General features: G+C 38.7%; 2 protein-coding genes and 1 long non-coding RNA gene across 3 annotated transcripts in view; 1 reads left to right on the forward strand and 2 right to left on the reverse strand.

The window, feature by feature from the left end:
* The window catches only part of LOC121510129, a 61,178-nt gene extending 55,360 nt beyond the window's left edge, over positions 1–5,818 (forward strand). Inside the window, exon 3 of the long non-coding RNA XR_005991916.1 lies at positions 5,310–5,818. This is a non-coding gene — a long non-coding RNA (uncharacterized LOC121510129). The remainder of the gene's footprint in view (positions 1–5,309) is intronic.
* rasef (RAS and EF-hand domain containing) overlaps positions 1–10,738 on the reverse strand; it is a 31,853-nt gene extending 21,115 nt beyond the window's left edge. The window contains exons 1-3 of the mRNA XM_041788052.1: positions 10,434–10,738; positions 1,716–1,862; positions 212–302 (exon numbers count right to left, since the gene is read on the reverse strand). Of these exons, the coding sequence (XP_041643986.1) occupies positions 212–302; positions 1,716–1,862; positions 10,434–10,738 (543 nt within the window). The remainder of the gene's footprint in view (positions 1–211; positions 303–1,715; positions 1,863–10,433) is intronic.
* Positions 10,739–18,719: 7,981 nt separating this feature from the next.
* On the reverse strand, positions 18,720–22,731 carry LOC121509770 (F-box/LRR-repeat protein 2-like). The gene is made up of 8 exons (XM_041787431.1): positions 22,598–22,731; positions 22,175–22,258; positions 21,859–21,925; positions 21,630–21,752; positions 21,376–21,503; positions 20,113–20,229; positions 19,260–19,367; positions 18,720–18,816 (listed from the first exon to the last, which is right to left on the reverse strand). Exons 1-8 carry the CDS (start codon positions 22,729–22,731, stop codon positions 18,720–18,722), a joined length of 858 nt encoding a protein of 285 aa, XP_041643365.1.
* Positions 22,732–23,328: the final 597 nt, after the last annotated feature.

Genomic DNA, 23,328 nt, shown 5'->3' on the forward strand with positions numbered 1-23,328 from the left:
ATATCAGTGATCCACAGAGCGCTGAAATCAGCTGATCAGCAGGCGTGTCTGCATCAGTAAACCGATATCCTGCCGTTTGTTTGACATGAGGGAAGAGCAGAACAAACGCCTCACGTATCGCTTTGCCCGCACACATAAACTCCAGAGAAAAACACACAAGAGTCGAGTATTAAACAACATCAGCAGTTTTGTAGGATGGTCCTGGTCCCACCTGCTCTCGTGTTTTTCTCTCAGCAACGTGAATCCGTTGGTCCATCTCCTCCTCCATCTCACTGAGCTGCATGGAGGCCTGGTCCTGCGCTCTGCAACACAACACATCCCCTATGTTAACATGTAGCAGAGATGTAAAGCTGAGAATGCAGGGGTTTGAGCTAAACTGGGTGACTAGGCCATATCTTTCATAAAATCGTCTGTTTGCTATAGCTGCCAAACTATTAAATATTTTAAACATAATCATTTGCTGAATCACATTAGTTAAACACAGTTTTAATCTCAGGTTTAAAATTCATGTTGTTGTTTTTCTTTTACTTTGTAATTTATACTGTCTAAGTTAAGAGTTCTTAACTTCCTGTTTGATTAAAAACTTGCCTTTATTTTGAAAACAGCGAAACCTCTGGTAGGTTTATTTGAGTTTAGTCTACTAAGTTTATTTTTATCAAAGAAACAGCACAAACAACATTAGTCTCAAGAAGAGAAGAGATGTTCTGTCCCAGATTTAGCATACTACCTAATTTCCATCTTCAGTTTCAGGGCAGATAAATGGCAGCAGCTAAACACAGATCAAACCAGTCATCCACACACAGCCACAGTAACATTTCATGAGAGGGGCAGAACAAAGTACAAATACTGAAAAGACTGTGTGCATAAATTAACAACATTAGCTTAATCAAGAGAAAGGGATTTACTATGGATAGAAATAAATAGCAGTAAAAAGGCAAATGTTTGATATCATACAGGGCAAAATTAGTTTTGACTTCCATCCACTGAGCTGTCTATGAGTAAAATGAGACATTCAAAGGAGAAGTGCCCTTTTTATACATCACTTTGAGAGTGTGAGGATCCTATGTATATGTATCCAGTTTCAAAACAACAAACTAAAATGTAATCAGTGTCAGCAAAAAAAAAATGTTAATGCTTCAAGTATCAGACTTTAATCTCACAGAGGTTAACACTTCATCTAAAACCCTTCTAAAACTTCCTCAAAATCAACCTCATCTAAAAGCTTTTCTATCAATGCTCAAATGATTCATGGAATCAATTTAAAGAGGCAGAGAATTAAATAATGGTGACCAGAAAACACAATGAAGCAGTTTGATTATGTCCACAGGGATCAAATTGGTCCCTAACATATCATCAATGGTTGCGTGCAGCATGTTAACATCTGTAATCTGACCTTGTTAATAATTATGATGAAATCTTAAATTGTTGCTCATCCTAGTTTTCAGGATATGGAAAATATCCCTAGTAGCTTTATTTTCACATGTGCACTCCTGAATTTATTCTAAAAGGTCTGACATGTCATCAGGTCAGTTAAAATGTATTTGAGCCAATGAACTACCTTACAAATCCCTGTAGCCTTCATCAGTTTAATTTACTCTACTATAAGCAAAGCATTATCATGCATGTCTTAAATATAAAGAAGTATTTACAAATTTAAACAATGACGGAGCACATTCCTCTTACTTTAGCAGGTGCATGAGTGTTTTGGTTCTGACCGTTTAATGGCGAGGGCGAGGTTCTCCATCTCTGAGGTCTGCTGTTTGATCTCTTTAGTGAAGTTCATGATGACTTTCTCCAGCTGAGGGATCAGCCTGGGCTCCGTCAGGCTGATGTTCTGGTACAATGTTGCTGCTTGTTCATGCCTGAAAGATAATCGGGATCAAAAAAAGCCTCTTCAACACGTGCTACAGTATCTTTAGTTGTTGTATTATGTATGTTTGCACAAATTTCCTTGTCACACCTAGACTTGCCTTAAGGCACACCAGTGTGTGTACGCACCATTTGAGAATCACTGATCTAACAAGACTCTTATCAGCTGCTCACAGTACTTTTTCCTAAGTTTCTTCCAAGATGCTTATTAGTCTCCCTTTTCTGATTTTTGTTTTATGTAATGTTTTTTGATTTCATATATAGAAGCCCTCTATGTAACCCCTGAGTCTTCTTTATCGGCAACTTAAGGAAGTAATTTTTGAGTTTGTAACATTGAGCTATTTAACCCATTGTGTCCTTTCAGTGTTTGAAAAATAATAAATGTTTCCTGGTTTAAGAAAAGGAACATAACACCTCTTAGGTCATAATCCTGCACTTAAAGAAAGTTGTGGTATTATGTTAAGTAAAAAAACCTTTGGAGTGTTGGTTTAACTGAAAAAAATTTCCAGATAAACCAACAAGAAATGGACACCAGAGATGGGCAGTGGGACTCACAAGCTCCGGAGTTTATACTTTACAAATAACACCGTAGGCTGGACACTTAACAACGGTACTGATAGCCAAAGCAATGGTATGAAAAGAACCACATAGCTGTACAGAAACTGCACACTGTTGAATTCACGAAAGTTTAAGTGGGTGGAAACTGGTATTATCACCATCACCAGTGAAATTCCTGCCACGGATTGGATTGTAGAAACGTCATCACTGGTTTAATTTCATGTGCTGTGTTGCAGTGTACACATAACACATAACTGCATAACTGATGCTGCTGTTAGCCTATCAGAGTTAGCAGCCAGGTAACTAATGTGAGCTGTAAAAAGTTTGCTCTTTCCTCTCTGAGTTTGATATTTGTAGTAACAGAAACATAGCACGAGTGAGCTTGCTTTGCAAAGCATCTCTGTTGGCCTGTCAGGGGTTTTAACAGACTGCATTTGATCAACTGCATCAGTTCATCTTACTACAGTTTAAACAACAGTTTAAAGGTGTTTCTTAACTTATGACTCTCGTTTTAGGTTGAGGATGTGTCAAAGAAGAAGGCTGTGGCGTTAAACGAGGTCAGAGAAGCAGCTGTAAACTTTGTAACTGTGTAAACCTACCAGTACTACCAGTATGTAGACTAACCCCCCCCCCCGCCCAGGGGGTCCTGGATGGGAACCAATGCTCTGGAAGACTCCCAAAATAAGACTGTTTTATATATGGGTATGCCTTGTAGCCTATTTTGGGTTTTACAGGAAACAAGAACCTAAAATCACAGTTAATCCTCCCTTTAGTTAAGTTTGCTACTGAAATGTATCTAATTAAGTTTAGCAAAAATTGTGCCATTTTCTAAATAAACAAGATAATTTTCTCATAACTCTGTTCATTAACCAGAAATCAAGCACTCGCTGAATAACTCAATCCTCTTGGAGTTCAAACATAAGGCCGGCACCTCATCAATTCACTAAATACCCTGATTGTTTGTTCTCAAATGAATTTACTCCCTAATTTAAAACGTTGGCTTCACTATTGTCTACTCCAAATAAAGATGAGAAGCTTTTCTGGATTTATAAACAGACCCATGAGAGTAGCTCAATTGCTCTGTGATCCTTTGCTCATCTTTATCTGTGACTCAGCCTGGCATCTTGTAGCTCACACCTCACTGTTAACCTCCAAACAGAACGCAGACCACAGGACGAGCTCATGAGCAGCTTAACCACTCAGCCAGTGTCACGTATGTATGTCATTGTTAATTAATCTAATTACCCAGTGATAAAGAAATAAGCAGGTCACATTATGAAGGTTGAAGTAGGTCATTAATCTGGTGAGTCTGTGTTTGCCTTCTAACAGGGCGGACTGGTTTTAATGCTAAAGCCTATAGACACTGTTACATGTGAGTCAATAAGTCCTGATGGCTCACTGTAGCGTCAGAGTGTTACAGACTCACTCATCATAAAAAAAACACACAAACATTATTCACCTGAAGAAAAGGAGTAGGTTTCCAAAACATTAAATCATAAAGTTGTACATAGAAACTGTTGTTAGGTTGACTCATCATTGATATGATCATGTGATTTAAAAAGTTAAGATCATAGAAACCAAAGTCATTCAAAATGATCAGATCTTTATCATTAATCACAGCCTGAAGAAAAGAAAAAGAAAATGTCAAGTTAACAAAATACTGCTTAGAAATGTTCTCTTATTTGACACATACACCTCTGGATGTTTTTTATGTTTTTGTGAGTGTAGGTCATCAACAAATTTAACAAAAATAATTAAAGCGTTAACTTTCAGTGTGTTTTCATTTTCCAACTAAGAAACTCGTATTTTTAAAGCCACTTTTCAAAGCACTAAATGCTGATAAGGCTTTATTTTATGTTGACAGAGATGTCAAAGAAGTTGTCATACATACACTGACCTAAATACTGTCCTAACTTGCAAGAACAGAAGATGGTGTGCTGGAAATATTTGCTTCCCAAAGAATCGTGATAAGGTAGGATCCCCTCAAATGGGGTGATGTTCACCGTCTGAGCAGAGACCATGCAGCCCCCCTCCTCCCTCAATGTGGACCACAAGTCAAACAAATCTGACATATAGAATTTAAAATTGAGCAGCTAGTACTATGCACACAAAACACATTTTTGTAGCTCAACAACAGAAATATTTTTACAAAAATCTTTGATTGCATGTTTATGTTTGGTGCTTTGTAAGAAATTAGTAGATGTAAATATCTTTAACTCTATGTTTGGGTCATTAGCTATGCATTATTTTTGAGTTTACAAAATATGTTGCTATAAAAGGCTAAATTCTGATGAAAGATGCATATTTTTTCCTTCCATTGAATTATTAGATAATTATCTAATTCAGAAGATCTGAACTTGGCCCTTTGGTAGTGAGACTACAATCAATGCGGCCCTCTGGGAAACCAAAGTTGCCCATCTCTGCTGTAGTGTCTTCAGTTCTTCATCAAAGTTTGTTTGTTTGGTCTCTTTGAATGAGATTTGTTCAATGTATGCTTTAATAAATAAATAATAACTAAATAAATAAATTGATTAAACCCACTGGCTAAGATTTAACTTTTGCTGTGTGCAGCAATTCTAGACCACCATGCTTCAAGATATTATATCAGCCCTCACAAATCTGCTGTTTCAACACTGATTTCTAAAAAAAAGCATTCTGTGGTTCTGGAGCATTTATACACAAACCAACAATCAGAGCATGGAGGACATACTGCATTAGAAACATTCAATGACTCAATCAGCTAAGAGATGCAGTTATTCAAAGAACTAAATTCCTGTTGTGTTACATCATCCTCAGTCAGCAAAGACTCATGGATATAATTGATTTTTTGCTCTGCATGTATTCATCTCAACCTTTAACAAACTATTCTTTCTTTCATTTAGAGCACACACTGGTCTGATGTGAGCTCTGTGCTACATTTCAGAGCTGTGGACTCTCAGCTGACTCTTACTGCCAGGAGATGAGAGGCTGCATTCAACAGATGGCACCGCTGTGAAAATCAATGTAACGATGGCACAGCACAGCAGCACGAGGATCAGTCCCATGCCAGGCCGGGGGCCACACACCGATGCACACAGTCTTTACATATTCATGTTGGTCATCATACATAAACAGGAGCTCTTTGAACAGGGCTGTTCAAGATAAAACTGAATATCACATGAAATATTTTAATTCTTTTGCACTTCAATACCTGGGTTTTAGTGGGAGACAGAACAATCCTGAATTTTATTATTTATCAGGAGGGGATGATAAAATCAATGAAAATGAACTTTTAAAGGGTCAGACAAAGAAGAAAGACTGATTAGAAAATGCCACAATGTCCATCGGTCTGCCTGAGCTCCTGGACAAAACTGTGTATAAGGTTTTAATAAAGTATGTTGACCCTTTTTAACTGAGAGGCATCATGGGAGGTGAAATCTTTAATTGATCATACTCTGCAAAACTGCAACATTTTAAAGCAGTACCCGGGTTAATGGAATAAATCCACAAATTTAAAAAGACGTGATGAAGAAAAATTAGGTTTATGGGGAAAAAAGTAGGGATGCACTGATGCATTATGAGTTACATTATGAATATCAATTATTACAGCGAACTGCTGATTCCAAAAAGAGATTTTTGACTGGCCAGAAGAACTCTCATATCAGGCAAGCTCTGATTTATTTCCATGGTCGAACTCCAGAGAAAACGTTTGCATAGTTGAAGTCTTAAACCAAAACAAGTGATGAAAATCATCAGCATCTGCTGAAATGACATTTCAGTCATCCAATCGGTTTTAGTGAATTTTTTTTTTCTATAACCCAGTTTAGTCACCTGTGCGTATCTGCAGCTGATCAGACAGAGCAGAAAAGGGAGAGGAAAAAAGTCAAACATCCCTCCCACTTATCTACGGGGGAGTGAGATGTCTCGTGTGAAATATGGACCTCTTCTTTCATTTTAACAGCTTTTATTCAGTTGATGCAGTGGCTGGTACTCTGCACTATTAATTTTGGATCGCTGTACACCAACAACAGCCTTTCTCACATGAATGACACATTTCAAATCTTAAATTGTGTTATGCATGAAATATACCGATAATAATACCAACTTAAGATGAGGCACTTGTAAGGGAAGTGCGGCAGTGCACATAAGTACATTTGGACAGTAATGTTTAAATGAATAAGTAAAATAAAGTCATTTTTTAACATAAATTGGAATTAATGGAAAGCAAAGCACTATTAATAACTTAGATTAGTCAAACCTTTGTTGACAGTTTTCTACACAGTCAGATTTTTGATCAGAAAAAGGTGCCTGTACCTTTAAAGGCACAATTACCACCCTAAATTGCAGAGATGCCTATTCGTACTGAATTAAAATTACCCATGGTCCTCTGTATGCACTGAAATATGAAAGGTTATTTGCCCTGGAATTTGTCCTGTGGGATTATTATGAATCACCAGAGATCCCTAGGTAATACTAATCCCGTGTGAAATAGGGCTAAAGGGTTAAAAAGGTGATAGTAATAGCTATATGCTCATTTAATAATTGAACTCATGAAAATTCCCAGAAAATATCAGGATGCCTTAACCTTGCAAAGCAGATGGATACGCCTGTTTCCGTGTTTCTCACTGGTGAATCCATCTTGCTAAGCTCCCATCTGAACCGTTTGGGCCCGGTTAGAAAGTGACAGGACCAATCAGCGATGAGTGGCAGTACTTTCAGGTGCAGCAGAGTCGTGACGTAAACAAGCAGCAGCAAGAGCTGGTGCAGTTATGGAGGAAGAGATTAGCGTGGATGCTGCTAAAGTGCCAGTTTTATCAGAACTTGAAGACATTTCTTCGTTAAAAGAAGAACAAAGAACAGCAGTGGGTTGTTTACTTTTCAAAATTGACAAAAGTCAAGTACTTACATGTCTATGATCGCCATGTTACGCGTTATTCCTCAGTAGCTGCGAAGCCCGATAGCAGCTACGTCACGTGTTTTGTTGCTCTTATTGACTTACAAGTGTTGATTTTTCCTCATCATTATCTGCTCTATTTACACATCAGCTCACCTTGCCTTGAAAAGGGAAGTTTTACCAGAAAGAAGAAGTTTGGATCATCATTGTGAAAAATGTAGATGTTTGCTTTAAAATGTGGCCAAAACTCCTGAAAATCTGATAAGTTTACTCCAAAACATCAGCACAGCATTCTTGAAGACAGATGCTTCTGATCTGTTATAATGGCATTAATAGATGTGACACAGTGTTTAACTGTTCATTTCCACCTTTTTTAAAGCTTTAACTTAATGTGACATTACTGCAGTAGGTTTTTTTATGACACTAAAAAACTCTCCTCTATTGTGTGCAATGAAATTGTTGACAAACTGTTTTTAAAATATTCAAACACTGAAGTTTGTAACTGGATTTGACTGAAAATGGACTCAAACACACCATATCAAGTCTTTATGTTTTTCTATTTTGTGTCAGTCAAAACAGATTTGTCAGTTTTGTTTCTCCTTAGTTTTAAAAAAATCAGAATAATTTTGATACCTATATTTCTAATTTACTCTTATCTTAGGAAACATTTGGCTACTTACGGTCTCACAGCAAGCCCATAGCCAGGGGCAGAGCTACCTCTAAGTAGACCCTTGTACAAGGCTGTCTTTTAATACTGTAATTATTGCTAAGTCTATGCAACTTTGTAATTTATCCCAAAAAAAACATAAAAATGTCATGTAGTTATGAGTTACCCATTATTTCCACATACAACAGCAGGTCCACAGCGCTAAGGTTTTGCTCTAGTTGAAGGAGAGCAACCTTGCACACTGGAAGCATGTCTTTAATGCTGCACAACGCAGTGCAGCCCTTGAGACAAGAGGGCAGATTTTCCAAATTCATAGTAAACCCTGCTGCTTTAGACAGTAGAGCGGGTTTGGTAATGTCCAGAGGTCCAGTTAGCATGGAAACATGGTTGCATGCCTTTATACATTATCACCATAATGAAGCACAGACGGAAAAATAGCCTCAACTAAACTTTTTCTACAGTCAGGAGGAAAATGAGAAGTATCCAGTGTACTGCTAAAATGTAAATGATTCATCAAGCAAAATAATGAGATTTTTAAATACTGAAACCTTTCAAATATGGCTACTATTGAGTTTCGATAGCTGTAGTGTCAAAATCAGTTGTTTCTTAATGTCCTGATCTATTTTAGAAATGTTGCCCTGATGTTTCATTCAAATAACCCATCATCAAGGGAAGAACAGTCATGTTATCCTGATATAACAAGATATTTAAGATAACATCTAGAGCAAAATAGTATTATGTTCTTTACTAAGAGTACATGGAGTATTATAAGAAGATATACATCCTTTTAGGGCAAAAAACAGTAGTTTTTAAAAACAAACTGTGAAACAGCTTCCAGCCTGTTATTTTGTAACTACAGTAGGTGCAGATTATTCAAATCAAACAGGTGCAGTAGCAGCTACAGGAGCTTTAACTTCCCTGTGATGATTGCTGTAGGGCTGGAAAATATACCCAGATTTAAAGATATTTATAAATGAGATCAAGACAATACCATTTAAAAAAAAAACTACCATCTATTAAAAAAACGTTTATAATGATTAATTAAAATGATATATGCCTGGTTTAATGCTCGGTAGAAGATTGTTTACAGTAAAAAGACCTAACAGTAATGTGCTGTTTGACCACATGATAATCTATTTGAATTGTTTACATCAGCCTGAAAATCTTCTGGGGCTCACCAAAACCCTTCTCCAACCACATGAGATGCAAATATTTACCTTTTTTTAATCATATATTTGTTTCATAAACAGGGAGTTCCAATGCTTTGCTTTCAAATACATTAACTTGGAAAGTGTTTGTAGAGTCACAGAGTATTATTAATGAGCCAGTGACATTTATTTATTATGAATCAGGCATCTGCAAATTCACTTAAAGTATCTTGTCTAGTATTAATCTCTGTAAACACTCCGACACCCTTACCTAGTCACATGAACATCTCTGAAGACAAAATTCAAAATTCTCAAAATCAGGAAGCTAGTGGTGTGACACCAGTTAATCCACCACCAGTTAAACTGTGACACCGGTGGCTGTAAAAATGATTAAAAAGGTGGCATAAGCAAAAAATTCTGGCTGTATTTTGTAACTTCTGAGACTTAAAATAATAACATGTAATCAAGTATTCTATTGTCATTTAGAACATGAATGTCTGTATGTTTTTTAATTTCTCTGATTTTTAGTTCTTGTAAATGACCTCTGGCAGCCCACCTGCAGTATCTCTGGGACCTTCCAGAGGGTCCCGGCCCACGCTTGGGAAAGAATAGGTGAAGATAAAATGTAGAGTTATCATTTTGTTTCATTTATGAGCACTTACTGTATATTATTATTAAATATTAATGATATTGATACCTATTCAAAACTATGACAAGTAAAATAGAGGTCCTAGATACCCAATATTGGGACATTTTTGTTTTTAAGAATCAAAATAGCTTGTAAACCCCTGAATAATGTCTAAAGTGACCCAACATGGCTTGGATCGAGGGTTTCCCTCACTCTTTGCCAGTTCCTTTACTTTTACAAATGTGGCCTGTGTATTTGCGCAATTTAGACAGCACCCTCTCTGTTTTGGTGAAAAATATGACTAAAGATGTTGAAGTTTATGTATTTGTTGTTACCACTGATCATCATAATGAAGATTCTCTGATTTTGAAACACATGGTGTAGAAAATCAAGAAGTACTAGAAGTTGACCAGTATTGGTGTCCAGGACTTCTATTTGTTGCTGTTTTTTGTGTGGTATCAGTTTGGTTTCAGTATTCTTTGATTTTGAGGTAGTGCAGATACCTAAAAATAATATCAAGGTACTTTTTGGACCATATTGCCCAGCCCTTCTTTAAATTAGAACAAGTGAATTTCCCTGTGGAGATCTTTATGCAAAGTGTGCACTGTTATCCACAACCCCCCCCCACATTTCCATATCTATCTCTGCTCGCTCAGCTCACAGGTGAGTGTGTATGTCTCTCTCTCTCACCTGGGGATGTACTTGGCCTGCTCGCCCATCCTGTTCTCGAAGTTCTCCCAGGCCACGGACACGTCTCCTCCGTCTGACTCCATCTCCTCTCCGTATCTGTCGTTGAAGCCGATGATGAACTCCTGCAGGGTGACGGTACCGTTCCCGTCCACGTCCAGTCGGTCAAATATCCGGTCAGCCTCGGCGGCAGGGACCTGCAGCTCGGCGCAGATGGTGAGAAACTCGTTCCTCTCGATGCTGCCTGAGTTGTCCACGTCGTAGGCGCGAAAGAGGGAGCGCAGCCGCTCCTGCTCCTCTTCGCTCATCCGTTTGATGGTGGGATGTGTCTGACGGCTGGAGAGAGAGAGAGGCGTTTCAGTGAGTGACCACCACACACGAACCCAGAAATCCCTTACAACAGAAACGTTAGATTTTTCTCTGAACAGCGGAGTCTGTGCGCTCCTATCCAAACACGTCGACAGCTGCTTAGTTTTAAAAACCAAGAATGATCGAGTTAATCCATTTTTGGCGATAAATACGTCAACTATGAACGGTTCGGCATCTCTTTGTTGTCTTCAGCGAAAATAAAGTCTGAGAGAAAGAGAAGCTCCTGTGTGCGTCTCAGGTGACTCCACTCATCTGTACCTGTGTGCGCTCTGACGTGTGTGTGTTTCTGGTGTGTGTTCCCTCCTCTTTCTTAACAAAGGAGGTCTAGGCTTCAGGCCAAGTGAAAGTACTTTCATTGTGTTGGAAGGCTAACAGCCTGTAATGTCGTCCAATTACATGAACGGATTAATGAAGCAGAGATTATCCACCTGTATAATCTTCAAACACAAGATTAGTGTTCAGTCTTCATGGCAGATACATCATGCTCTCTACTCCATTTAATTTGCATAAAAACTTGAACTTGTTTCCACTGCAAGTCAATCAATTACTTTATCTGAGCTTCTTTTAAAAAGAGATGTATTGAATTATCAATTGAAAAGAAAAAGCTCATGCCTTTTTGGTCTCCTTTTTTCTCTACTTTCATTTCCTGCTGTTGTCTGCTAATGGTAATAGTTGAGTCTTTGTTCACTCTCTGATTGGTTTTCGGTCCCACCAATAAGAGCGCTCTAAGTAATAGTTGCTGGGCTACTTGGGGTAAGACAAATATTCCCTCTGGACTATTCTACTGTCTATGCTCTGGACATGTGTTTTTAATGTGTCAAGGTAAATTTATGACCTTAATTTAGTCCCTTTGTAATGGAGAGCGACTTAAAGGGTTATTTTGCTAGTTTAGAAGTTGGGTTGTTGTTGTGGGAGGTAATAATAGTGGCATTAACCCCAAAAAATGTGCGTTAGCATTCGAGAAGCTAGGCTATGCAGCGCCACAGATGGCAGTTGCTCCTCGTTTAGGTTTATGGTAAAGATGGGCCCAAAAAGCACTGCTGGCTCAACTGCAAACTGAAAATTTTAGAAGCATTTAATTTTCACCCTGAAAAACTTTTGCACTGTAGTCTTTGGCTACTGGCTACCACCTCAGTGAATCTGCTCAGGGTTGCTAGGTCTGGACGACAAATCTAGCCCAATGGCTGATCAAAACTAGCCTAAAACTAAGGCCAACACTTAAATTTAACATAAGCCCTCAAAACCTCTGCCACACCACATATATTGCCTGTGTGCGTGCAGGTGTGCTGCTTCTGTACGTCTATGTGCCAGTGTGGCACAGAGGATCTTTGGTTGAGTGCCATGTTCTGTTTTTCTGCTTCTCTTCTGGGTGATTTAGTTTTATTTCAGGGTAAATTAAGTCATTTACTCTGCTTTGGGTATTAAATAAACATACACAAAAAAATCAAAAATGGGACCGCTCAACCTGTGGACACAAAAAAAAAGACGACCCAAGGCAGTATGGAAAAGGTAGCCCAATTCCACAGAAAAACCACAGACCTGGCAACCCTGGTTCTGCTGTTTGAGTCTTTGGGCTTCATTACAGACGACAACAACAAACTTAGCCGAAGTAAAACTAAATGAGCGATTTTAAGTGACAATAACATTCAGTTTACTGTGGATACGAGGGGATACTTTTACAGTCCTGAGTAAGAGAGAAACAACTTCTACAGATGGAGACTCAGTGGGGAGAACGCGAGAAAGGAATTTTTTCTTGAAGTGTTTTTAGCCCCTAAAGATAAATTGCCTCCTGTTTCATGGCGGCAACAAATCGCCATGGCGACCACGTCACAGGCAGATCTTTGAACTTTGCAGAGATTATTTACCCAATATTATATCAAAAATATATCAAAGCCAAAGTGACAAAATGGGCATATAGCAGCAAAAGAGTGCCAATAAAGGGCCAAAAGAGCAAAAATGTGTTAGAAGTGGCAAAACTCTTAAAATGGGTTGAAAGAAAAATACAGCTACATTGGATTAGAAATGGCAAGAAGAAGCAAAATGGATGGGAAAGAATTATAACATCAGCATCCAGTAACAGTTTGACAGTTTTCAGGTCCAAAATGAAGTAAATGCCAGCTAGGATGCTAGTTCAAAGTCTACACATCCAACAAACATTCATTAATATCATCAATAAATCACAGCTGGGGAGGGCTCATTCTCTGGGGTTTTCAGGGGCCCAGCCAGTGGGATATGTTTATTTTATGAAAACAATGTTTTCATTGACAGCCTCAAGTCGATTGGTTGATGACCTCATGTCTGACCAAAATCCAATTGGTCGAACAATCACCTGTGCCTTTAAGGGTCATTAATTACAGGTTAAATATCTGGAAAGTCAAAACAACGTCATTAGGACCCTCCCACCGAAGAGGAGAGCAAAGCATGTGAAGCACGTTTATACTCCGTTACCGTTAATTGACTAAATGTCGAAAAAGTCAGCCGTGTTGCAACATTTTGTTAAAAAGGATGATTTTGGTCCATCCCACAACCAATCGATTAATTGATCATCTGGTGCAATTTTAGTCGACCAAGTTTTTCTTTGGTTGACTACAGCCCTAGTCAGCTGTTGATGTAGAAACCTGAGCTGAAATAACTTGTTTTAGCGTCGTTTTTTTGTTGTTGTGCCTCATTTTTACATTTAACTCTGTAAATTATGTGGAGCAACTATACCTGTCTGTAGCACTGTATAGCCTGGCTTACCAAAGTTGTCCTGTATAAAGGGGCAGCACATGCTAGAATCTCTGGAGCCTAATGTCACGACTACTGCAAAGTTCCTCATACAACCCAACTTCAAAAATATCAAAATATCCCTTTGATTTATCCACATCATAATCCAGGAATAATGTTCATGTTGTTGCCTGAATCGCAGGTTAATTACGAAAAATGTTTTCTTTGGATTAGACTCTGGGGACAAACAAACCATTGACAATCACAAAGAATAGAAAGAAAAAATCAACCACGCTTACAAAATGTGATGTTCTGCTGTTGTTAAGTCGCTATATTGTAACCCAAGGCTGCCTATAAGGGAGGATAAAGGAAAAAGCTTTCTGCGGCCTAATCTCACTGGAGGTCAAGAAAAAGCCTGCAATGATAAATGATTATTATTTTTAGGTGATGCACAGATGCATCAGTTCAACATCAGTCTTGCTGATATCGGCTTCGTTGACAAACATTGGCTATCAGTCAAATAATCCAGCATGAACAGAGACCAGTTCTAAGTGTTAATGTTAGTGTATCTGTTGTGTCCAATCAATTTGATTCTGGTATCTGGTATATGAATCATTTAAGGTTTTTTTTTTTTTTTGCAGGCAGAAGAAGCAACCTGTTTGACAAAATCTGATTTTATGGTCAGACATGAGAGCATACTAGGAGTTTTACATCAAAATTAGTGATGAAAAAAACATTGGTATGGACATCAACATCTGCTTAATGGTTATGTTGAACACTGACATTGGTATAAGCTCTAATTTTTACAACAGGTGCATCTCAAATTTTTTTTCTCAATATTGCTTATTTAAGAACAAATAATACACTTTTGATTATGGTTGTTTCAATAGAAGATTACTGCACAAAGGTATTTGGTCACACCTCTTAATTATTAGATCCAGGTGTCAGCCAGACCCGGTGCCACAGGTGTATAAAATCAAACACCTAACCATGCAGTCTCCATTTGCAAACATTTGTGATACAAAGTGGGTTGCAGTGAGGAGCTCAGTGACTTTAAGCGGGATGCTTTGATGGATGCCACCTTTGTAATAAGATGTTTCATGAAATTTCATCCCCACTGGATATTCGAAAGTCAACTGTAAGCAATAGTATTAAAAAGTGGAAGCGTTTAGGAACAACAGCACTTCAGCTCCAAAGCAGAAGATCACGTAATATCACCATTGCTTTGCTGATTCCATAGCTGAAGAGTTCTGAACTTCCCTGATCGTTAAGCACAAAAACTGTGTGATGAGAGCTTCATGGCCAAGCAGCTGCATAGAAGCCTCACATCATCAAGTCCAATGCCAAGCACTGGGTGGAGTGGTGTAAAGCACACCAGCACCGGACTGTGGAGCAGTGGAAACGTGTGCTGTGGAGTGACGAATCATGTTTCTCTGTTTGGCAGTCAGATGGGCGAGTCTGGGTTTGGTGGATTCTGCGAGAATGTTACCTGCCTGATTGCATTGTGATGACTATGAGGTCTGGTAGAGGACGGATAATGGTATGGGGCTGTTTTTCAGGGTCTGGGCTAGGGCCCCTTATTTCCAGTCAAGGCCAATCATAATGCTTCAGCATGCCAAGACATTTTGGACAATGCTATGCTTCCAACTTTGTGGCAACTTCTTGGGGAAGGCCCTTTTTCTACTGGGGTTGTGCCCCAGTGTACAAAGCAAGGGCTATAAAGACATAGTTTGATGAGTTCGATGTGGATGAACTTGACTGACCTAGACAGAACCCTGACCTTAACCCAATGGATCACTTTTGGGATGAGAACAGATGGAGATTGCAAGGCAGGCCTTCTTATCCAAAGTCAGTGCTTGACCTCATAAATGCTCAACATAATGAATGGGCACAATTCCAACAGAAACACTCAAAAGTATTGTGGAAAGCCTTGCAAGAAGAATGGGGGCTTTTATAGCTGCAAAAAGAAGGCCAACTCCCTGTTAAACTACATGTATTTAAAAACATCATTACAGTCCTGAAAATTGTCTTTTCATTAAAGAATATCTGGTGGTGATCTCTGACACCCCAGCCTTCAGGTCAGTATGTATTTGAAAAGCAGGTTTTGTAGCTCACCTGGATATAATATGGTTGTCATTTTTTGGAAAGTCATCGTCACTTTTTGTGGAGTTCTTGTCCTCATTTTCAGAGTCTTCATCCTCCTCCTCTTTCTCCTTTTGCTGCTCACTGAATCCGCTGATGAACTCGTCTAAGGTCACAGTACCGTCTTTGTCCACGTCCAGACGGTTGAAAATGCCCTCTGCCTCCTGCGTCGGGACACAGAGCTCCTGACAGATGGTAAAGAACTCATTTTTTTCAATCTCCCCTGAGTTATCCGTATCGTAGGCGTGAAAGAGCGTAGTCAGACGCTTTCGTTCCTCTTCACTCATTCCCCTTTTTGATGCCATGGTCTTGATTTTACGTTATTTTCTTAGCTTTCCTTTGGGAGAAAATATGCTACAACCAATTTCATGGACAAAATGCCATAAAAACAATTAGAGCTTCCTGGTATTGCAATTTAAATAGATTTATTTAACATTATTCTCCCTTGGATAAGAATCAGAGAAAGTTTAAAGTAAGTCCTTAGATTGGAATGAGTAAAATGTTTTGCTCCATGTCTGAAAAAATCCCATCACTGTGAGAGGAAAGAGTGCAACTCCAAGAAAAGTCTCACTTCTTCTTCTACCTCTGTTTTATAACCTCCCTCCTCCTCTGTCTCTTTCTTTTTTAACTCTTTTAGCCTCCTGATAAAAAAAATAAAGTTTTAGGGCTCAAAGATGGTGTTACAAATGCTGTTAAAGGCATGACTGAAATCAAAGTGGAAGAAACCCTGCAGGCGAGCTGAAAAGGGCAACACAGGCAGTGCGAGGAAGAGATTTAAGGTAGCTGTTAGTTTTAGTGTAACCCTGGTTCCCAAAGTGAAGAGACTAAAACTTCATCCGCCATCAAACCTAAACTTAAGGGACATTTATGAGGGATATATAAGAAGTCATACAGAAGCACAGTAGCTGAAGGAGATACTTTTAAAGCGTTCCCAGGGGTTGGCATTAAGTTAAATTTTCCACTGAACCTCAGGGCTTTTCTCACCATCCTAACCGCTGATCCAGGAACACTGCTTTGATTTAAGAAACTAAGAGCCATACAGAAAAATGAACAGTCTGATTTATGTAGATCATAACTAACTATTCCTGCAATGCCAAAGCAAAACGAGTCTATTTTCCTGTCTTGTTTTGGAACAGTTTGAATAAGAAATCAGTCCAGACAATGTCATGCTTCTCCATGATTAACAATGGATTCTGCGAGTGAATCTTCTTTTTCTTAGGTGAGCAGCATGTGTGAATAAAAACTTTTCACCCAGACTTTACCCTGAATTTTCCCCAGCTTCCCCTCTTGGTGTTTTTCCCCTCTCCCACTCTACTAGACAGGCACACTGCTGTAAAACCTCCTGCTGTGACGGACAAGAATGAACAAGCAAGTCTTGAAAATTTGAGGGAACAAATTCTATTTTATTTTAAATCATGGAGTAAATCTTCTCATTTAACTGAGAAAATACAAGAAAGCATATTCTGCTTTTGTGTTTCACTATCTCCATCTCCATCCATCTTCTTCCGCTTATCCGAGATCGGGTCGCGGGGGCAGCAGCCTAAGCAGGGAGACCCAGACTTCCCTCTCCCCAGCCACTTCGTCCAGCTCTTCCTGGGGGATCCCAAGGCGTTCCCAGGCCAGCCGAGCGACATAGTCTCTCCAGCGTGTCCTAGGTCTTCCCCGGGGTCTCCTCCCAGTGGGACTTGCCCGGAACACCTCACCCGGGAGGTGTCCAGGAGGCATCCGGACCAGATGCCCCCTGGACGCCTCCTCATCTGGCTCCTCTCACTATCAGTTCTTAAATTAATATGTATCATTGAATATAAATGATTCATTAAAATCAGTGTAATGTGATCATTTGGGCCTTTCATTATGAAAACTTGTATATTCCTTGTCTAGTTGTATTACATCACATAGCGGACCTGCCTCTGGCAACATGGCGGCGACGTTGACTTCTGGCCAGCCAGCTAATCTGCCATCACATATTATGTCTGTGCTCAGTGATACGTGAGTGTGGATGATGAATCTATTCATTAAAATTATTTTAATATAATTGCTGTGCTTTTTAGTTAGAAAACTCACAGATTTTTTTGTCAACTTGTATTTTCTTCGGTCCTGGCGGTCCTGCCTCTATTAATATGGCGGCAATGAACAAAGAACACATTGAAGCAGATGTTCAATGCAAGTGACTTCCGGTATTAGCAGATGAGATATGGCGGCACTTGTCCGACTTCCGGTATGAAGTTGAGGTCCTCGGCTGCATCCAACACAGACATGGGTTAAAGACGACATGATGAATGTTCTGGAGTGGCTGAGTCAAAGCTGATTCGGAGAAGAGGGTTTTTCTGGGCAGATGGTGTGACCTGTTGGACAAATGTGGTTTCCATGGTCATATGTGTAGTGCATAGTAGGAGTGTCACACCAAAAGAAGGATGAAAAACACTGGCACCGATATCAACCATCGACCAAATTGTTATTTTAAACATTGATATTAGTATCAGAATGGTTTTAACATTTGTGTATCTCTTCAAAAACAATCATATTGTTAAAACATAGAATAAAAGTATTTATTGTAGAGTTTTCATGTTTGAATCTGCTTTTCACTGATTTTAAAAGTAAAACTACTTTTACTTACAGTAAATTCAACTTGTTGCATTTCATGTTTTTTTTTTCTTAAATAATCTTAAAACTTTGACTTATTCAGTAATGTATCTTTCTGTCTCCTTTATAGGATGGATTTTATGATATCCACATATTAAAATACTACAGCAGATACCTTAGACACTTGTGTTTGCATGTACAGTCAGTAAAAGACTATTTAAATTTGACATTGGAAATTTTATACATGTATGCCATTGTACATACAGCCTTCTCCCTCACAGATTACATATTTAACAGATGAGATAATAAGCAGTCTTACAAGAAAAAAATCTTCTAGAAACAAAAACATCCGAAGGGTTTGGACGCTATTGCACATTTGACACATCAACATCCAAACACACACTCAAACAAACATAGATGTATTCAGTCATTCACCATTTACTCCATTGAAATGCTCTCTGCTTTATGATCAGATATTTTGTGTTAGAATCAATCAGTAGGGTAAACTTTAACAGCACTGTTAACTTTTTGGATATCTCCATCAGTAGGGCGACGAGCGCAGCCGTAGAGATGGAGCACCTTCAGCCTAAAGAAAGTGAAACAATAAAATAGATAGTAAATGTTATTTTAGTTTGACAAGTTACTAAGGATTATTTTTCCACATAGTTGCATCTGCTATTTTTTTTCCAGAAATAGTTTAGCCCTTTTTTGGATCTTTCAGTCAGTTAATTCACTCCGTAATTACCCCAGCAGCAGCTGATCTGTTCTAAGAAACCTCTCTTAAGAAGATCATTGTTTTCATGGTTTGCAGTGTTAATTTGCTTTTTCACTCACAAAGAATGCCTCACAGACTTTTAAGCCAAGTTTTCATGTTTCACAGTAATAGTACTGTATACTGGATATGGACTTTTTTTTTTTGTTTTAGAAAAGCAACATAACATTTTCAGTCCACAATTTAAGTCTTCTAACCATCTGGCAGCCTTAATATTGATCATTTTCTTCTTATGCTTTCGTCTCTTGCATGTTTACCTGGTGCAGCATCTGCAGAGCTGCAGGATGCTCTCACAGCTGATGTGACAGAAACTTAATTTGACAGTTTGAAGGTGTCTGCTGCAATAGTTGGCCAGTAGAGTAACCCTGCAACACAAATATCTCTGTAAGTGAATCTGTCTGACTTTTTTACAGTAAACTTGAGATTTGTTCATTTGAATTGACATGAAATGAAAATCACTTTAATCCTGGATGGAATAACTAGAGTTCACGACAATATCCCAGCAATCTTTGAAATATGCTCAGGGTATAAATTGAACAGGCTAGTGTCATTTTGTCTTGCATTCTTTTAAGGAATGAAAGCATAATATAAAAAACAACATTGTCTACATTTGTAGGCTAAAGCAGATTGTGTGTTTGACTTGCATGTGCAAATGTGCAGTAGATTCTATCGAAACACAGGGTAACACATTCAAACAAGATAACATCTAAAAACCATCTTAGATACATCTTTTATCAATAAGCATCTTTTTGGTGATATGATAAATAAGATTAATGAAAGATTTAACATATCAACATGTCCCTTTGCATAAACAAAGGCTTTATATATAAATGAAAGCTTAAACCAAAGTAAGACATGCACTTTCAAGTCAGCCATGCGCAGATGTTCACCACTGTTCAGCCAAATAAGACTTCTTGTGTGCCGTTAACAGTCTATTCTAAAATTCTGCATTTCCCTATCCCTAGTGACAAAATGAATACAAAGTGAAACATATAAAACAAGGTTACAGTAGTTGCACTTAATCCAAAAGTAAGGAACCATTGATTAGACAGCAATGATCAAACCCAAAGAGACAGCCAGCTCAGTCTGCTGTGCAAAGGTGTGCGTTACCCTCTATTTCCTGTGCGGGTGGAACTGAGATCTAGCTGCTGAAGCCGTCGACATCTCAGAGCCAGAGACTCGACTCCTGCATCTGTTACTGCTTTACAGCCGCTCACATCCAGCTCCCTGACACACACATACAATAACTTAACACACAATATGCAGGTGCATCTTATGAAATTAAAATACCGTGAAAAGTTCATTTTTCCTGTGATTTAAAGGTCACATAGTTTACCCCTTTAAGAAAAGTTTATATTGTTCCCAGAGTTCCCCATTTTTTTTGCAGAAAAAATACTCCAGTATTGGATTTTTGCATGTCTAAAAAACCCTCTACACCCTGACTACACCCCTCTCAAGAAATGGATGTGGCGTTCCTGATCCTCAGGATCAGGAGAGGTGGGTGGAACTTTCTTGCAAGCAGGGAGAGCCAACTGAATCTGGGGGCGGGGCTAACTCCCCACATGACATCATGAGGGGTAAATCTGAGAATGAATTGTTTCAGCACACATTTTCTGAAAGGTGGAAAAAGAGAGAGGGGAAGGGAATGGATTTTTTTCTGATTCTTGGAGGGATTGAGAACAGGCCAGGGGCACATGTGTTTGTTAGAAAAGCCTGAAAAAGTGTATTTGGCAAAATATGTGACCTTTAATCCAAGAAGTGAAACTTCTTTATATTCTAGTTTTATCTCATAGAAAGAAAAATATTTAAGACTTTTTGTTATGTTGATGAGTATGGCTTACAGCTCACAAAAATCTAAAATCCACTCCATCAGGGGTATTTATTAAACAGAGAACTTCTGTTCTGGTTTCACTGGAGAATTTTAAACAATGAGGGAGAAAAGTTGTTAAAAATGACATTTGTTGTTCACACTGCAAGCATTTCCAGAATACTTTGCAAGCAGATTGGATCATCAACCACAAAAGTCAACTTTTCACAGCTTTTCTTTTTCATTATTTGAAATTCATCAGTGAAACAAAAAGGGTTGCAAACAGCAGTTTAGAGGGCTTTGACACAATAAGCTTATCACGTCCATCACAGTGACTCCGTCCTGACAGGAAGCATGAAAACTGAGGATTTCTCTGGCTTTGAAAACAGTCTGAGGTCATTTAAGTTCTCAAGTGAAAAAATATATTTAACATAGGAGAACTCATTTTATGATGAATGTTGAAATTTCAATGTGGAGATTTTACTGTTCGCCTTTAAAGGTTAGCCAGTGCTACTTCAGTAAGGTGAATCAAAACAATCTCTTCTCAAGTTTAAGAGAGTGTATACCTGATATGAGGAGTGTATTTGCTGATGTTTTGTAGTGTCAGGTCTGTGACTGCAATACAGGAGCTGAGTGTCAGACTCTGAAGTTTTCCACAGCTCTGAAGCAAAGAGTCCACAGAGGCCTCTGTAACCTGTTAGAGCAACAGATTCAATTGACACTTTGCAATCGTGAGACTTTTGAGTGTTCAGTTTAGTATTTTAGTTCAGTTTTAGAGACCAACATTTTTCGATATTGTTTAAAAAACTGTAAAACTCACTCCCCGAAGTCCAGTCAGATTTAGTGAAATGAGAGATTTAAGTTGTGATGTCATCACTGTGAGACAGTCTGTGTTGACCTTGGGCACTTGTCCGATGTTAAGGTGCTGGAGGCCAGGACATGTCTAAAAAAATGTGAACATCTTTAGATATTTTTAACATGATAAACTTTATTTGTTGTAGCATTCTAAAGTAAAATTGGTCATGTCTGATAACTCTTTTCTTTTTTACCTCAAAAACAGTCTGTAGACATGATGATGTAAGGAACTGACAGCCAAACACCTCCAGTCTGCAAAGACTAAGTGAAACACAAAAACAGAAACATCATGAGTATGTCAGGATGGATAATCATCAAAAATACACACGATTGTCAGTTTAAATCTTGGAGGAGAACCGATGCATTCATGAATCCAGCCTCAACAAATAATCAGTAGTTTTTTGAGTCACAAGATGTTGCAAATATTTTTTAAAGTGTGGTGCATTGTGCAGATCATTACAAAAGCCTTTGTAACTTTATATGTTTAAAGTAAGTAGGACTTAAACTGACCTTCCTCTGTGTCTCATGATGAGTTTGATCAGGGGATCATCAGTGACCTGACAGCCATTCAGGACAACAGAGTTTAGTTTCAACCTACAGGAAGAATGAATCATTAATACACGTAAGTATGATGATATTTCAGTTATCCATTCATCCAACCTCCTGTTCCATTTATCTGTGTGCTGCAGTTTTATGTTACTGAGTGTTCACACGGTCTTTAAATCCCACTACCAAGAGGCTCTCAATGAAAACAATAACAAAAGGTGATAAGTAGAGATGCACTGCCCCACACCACCCAACCACAGCTTATATCTTGTTTTAACTGAGGAGTCTGTTCAATAAAAACTGCTCTCCAGCGTATTTACTAAACAGTAAACCTGTGTTCTGTTTTCATGGATGAATTCACATAAAGATGGAGAAAAACTGGACGACCCTGGACAGCAGTCACTGAGAGCTTTCACTCCTGCACCCGTTGCTCCGCTCCAGCTCACATCCACACTGGTCACATGATCACACAGCCGGCCAATCAGAGACAGCATCCTGTCACCACGGAGTCCAGGACCCATGCAACTTGTGATCTGGAGTTCCTGTGGTATACCAGTGATGTTTAGATTCAACATAGTGAGGTGAACATGGAAGCAGAGTGTGCAGGGCATGTTCTTGTGACATCAGCTGATAAACAATGTTAAAGAAGACAATTAGATTTTCTTTAAAGTCCCTGTGGGGAGTTTTTATCTGGTCACAAAACAGGCTAGAAGACCTACTGAGTCAAGACAGATCATCAGCAGCAAGACCCAGTATTTATGTATTGTTAATTTAAATGACTGAAGCTGTTGCTGAGGGGGTAGGTGTCAGATAAAGTGAGAAACATCACGCCACAGAAACAGACCCTTTTCATTTTCCATGTTAAAGAGTTTTTGTTATTCATACATATAACTGTTAAGAGAAAGCTGCAAAGAATAAAGCATAAATTGTACCCATACAGGGTGAAGTTGCAGAGACAAGACAAGCTTTTCCTACAGGGGGCGCCAAAGATAACACAAACTCTAAATTTCTTACAGGAGCTTTAATATGAGGCCCCAAGATGTGTGGGTGGTTTTTATCATCAACAAGAAAGATGATCCAAATGCAAAAATATTTTACACACTCGAGCTTAACTTAGG

Source organism: Cheilinus undulatus, linkage group 5 (genome assembly GCF_018320785.1).
Source record: "Cheilinus undulatus linkage group 5, ASM1832078v1, whole genome shotgun sequence".
Classification (NCBI taxonomy): domain Eukaryota; kingdom Metazoa; phylum Chordata; class Actinopteri; order Labriformes; family Labridae; genus Cheilinus; species Cheilinus undulatus.

What these genes read in the sequence shown, in the direction of transcription:
- LOC121509770 (XM_041787431.1), bottom strand. Translation starts at nt 22,731, where the DNA reads ATGGGTCCTGGACTCCGTGGTGACAGGATGCTGTCTCTGATTGGCCGG. An exon ending in CTCAGTGACTGCTGTCCAGG is followed by an intron (nt 22,259 to 22,597) that starts GTCGTCCAGTTT and finishes TTCTTCCTGTAG; the next exon opens with GTTGAAACTAAACTCTGTTG. An exon ending in GTCTACAGACTGTTTTTGAG is followed by an intron (nt 21,753 to 21,858) that starts GTAAAAAAGAAA and finishes ACATTTTTTTAG; the next exon opens with ACATGTCCTGGCCTCCAGCA.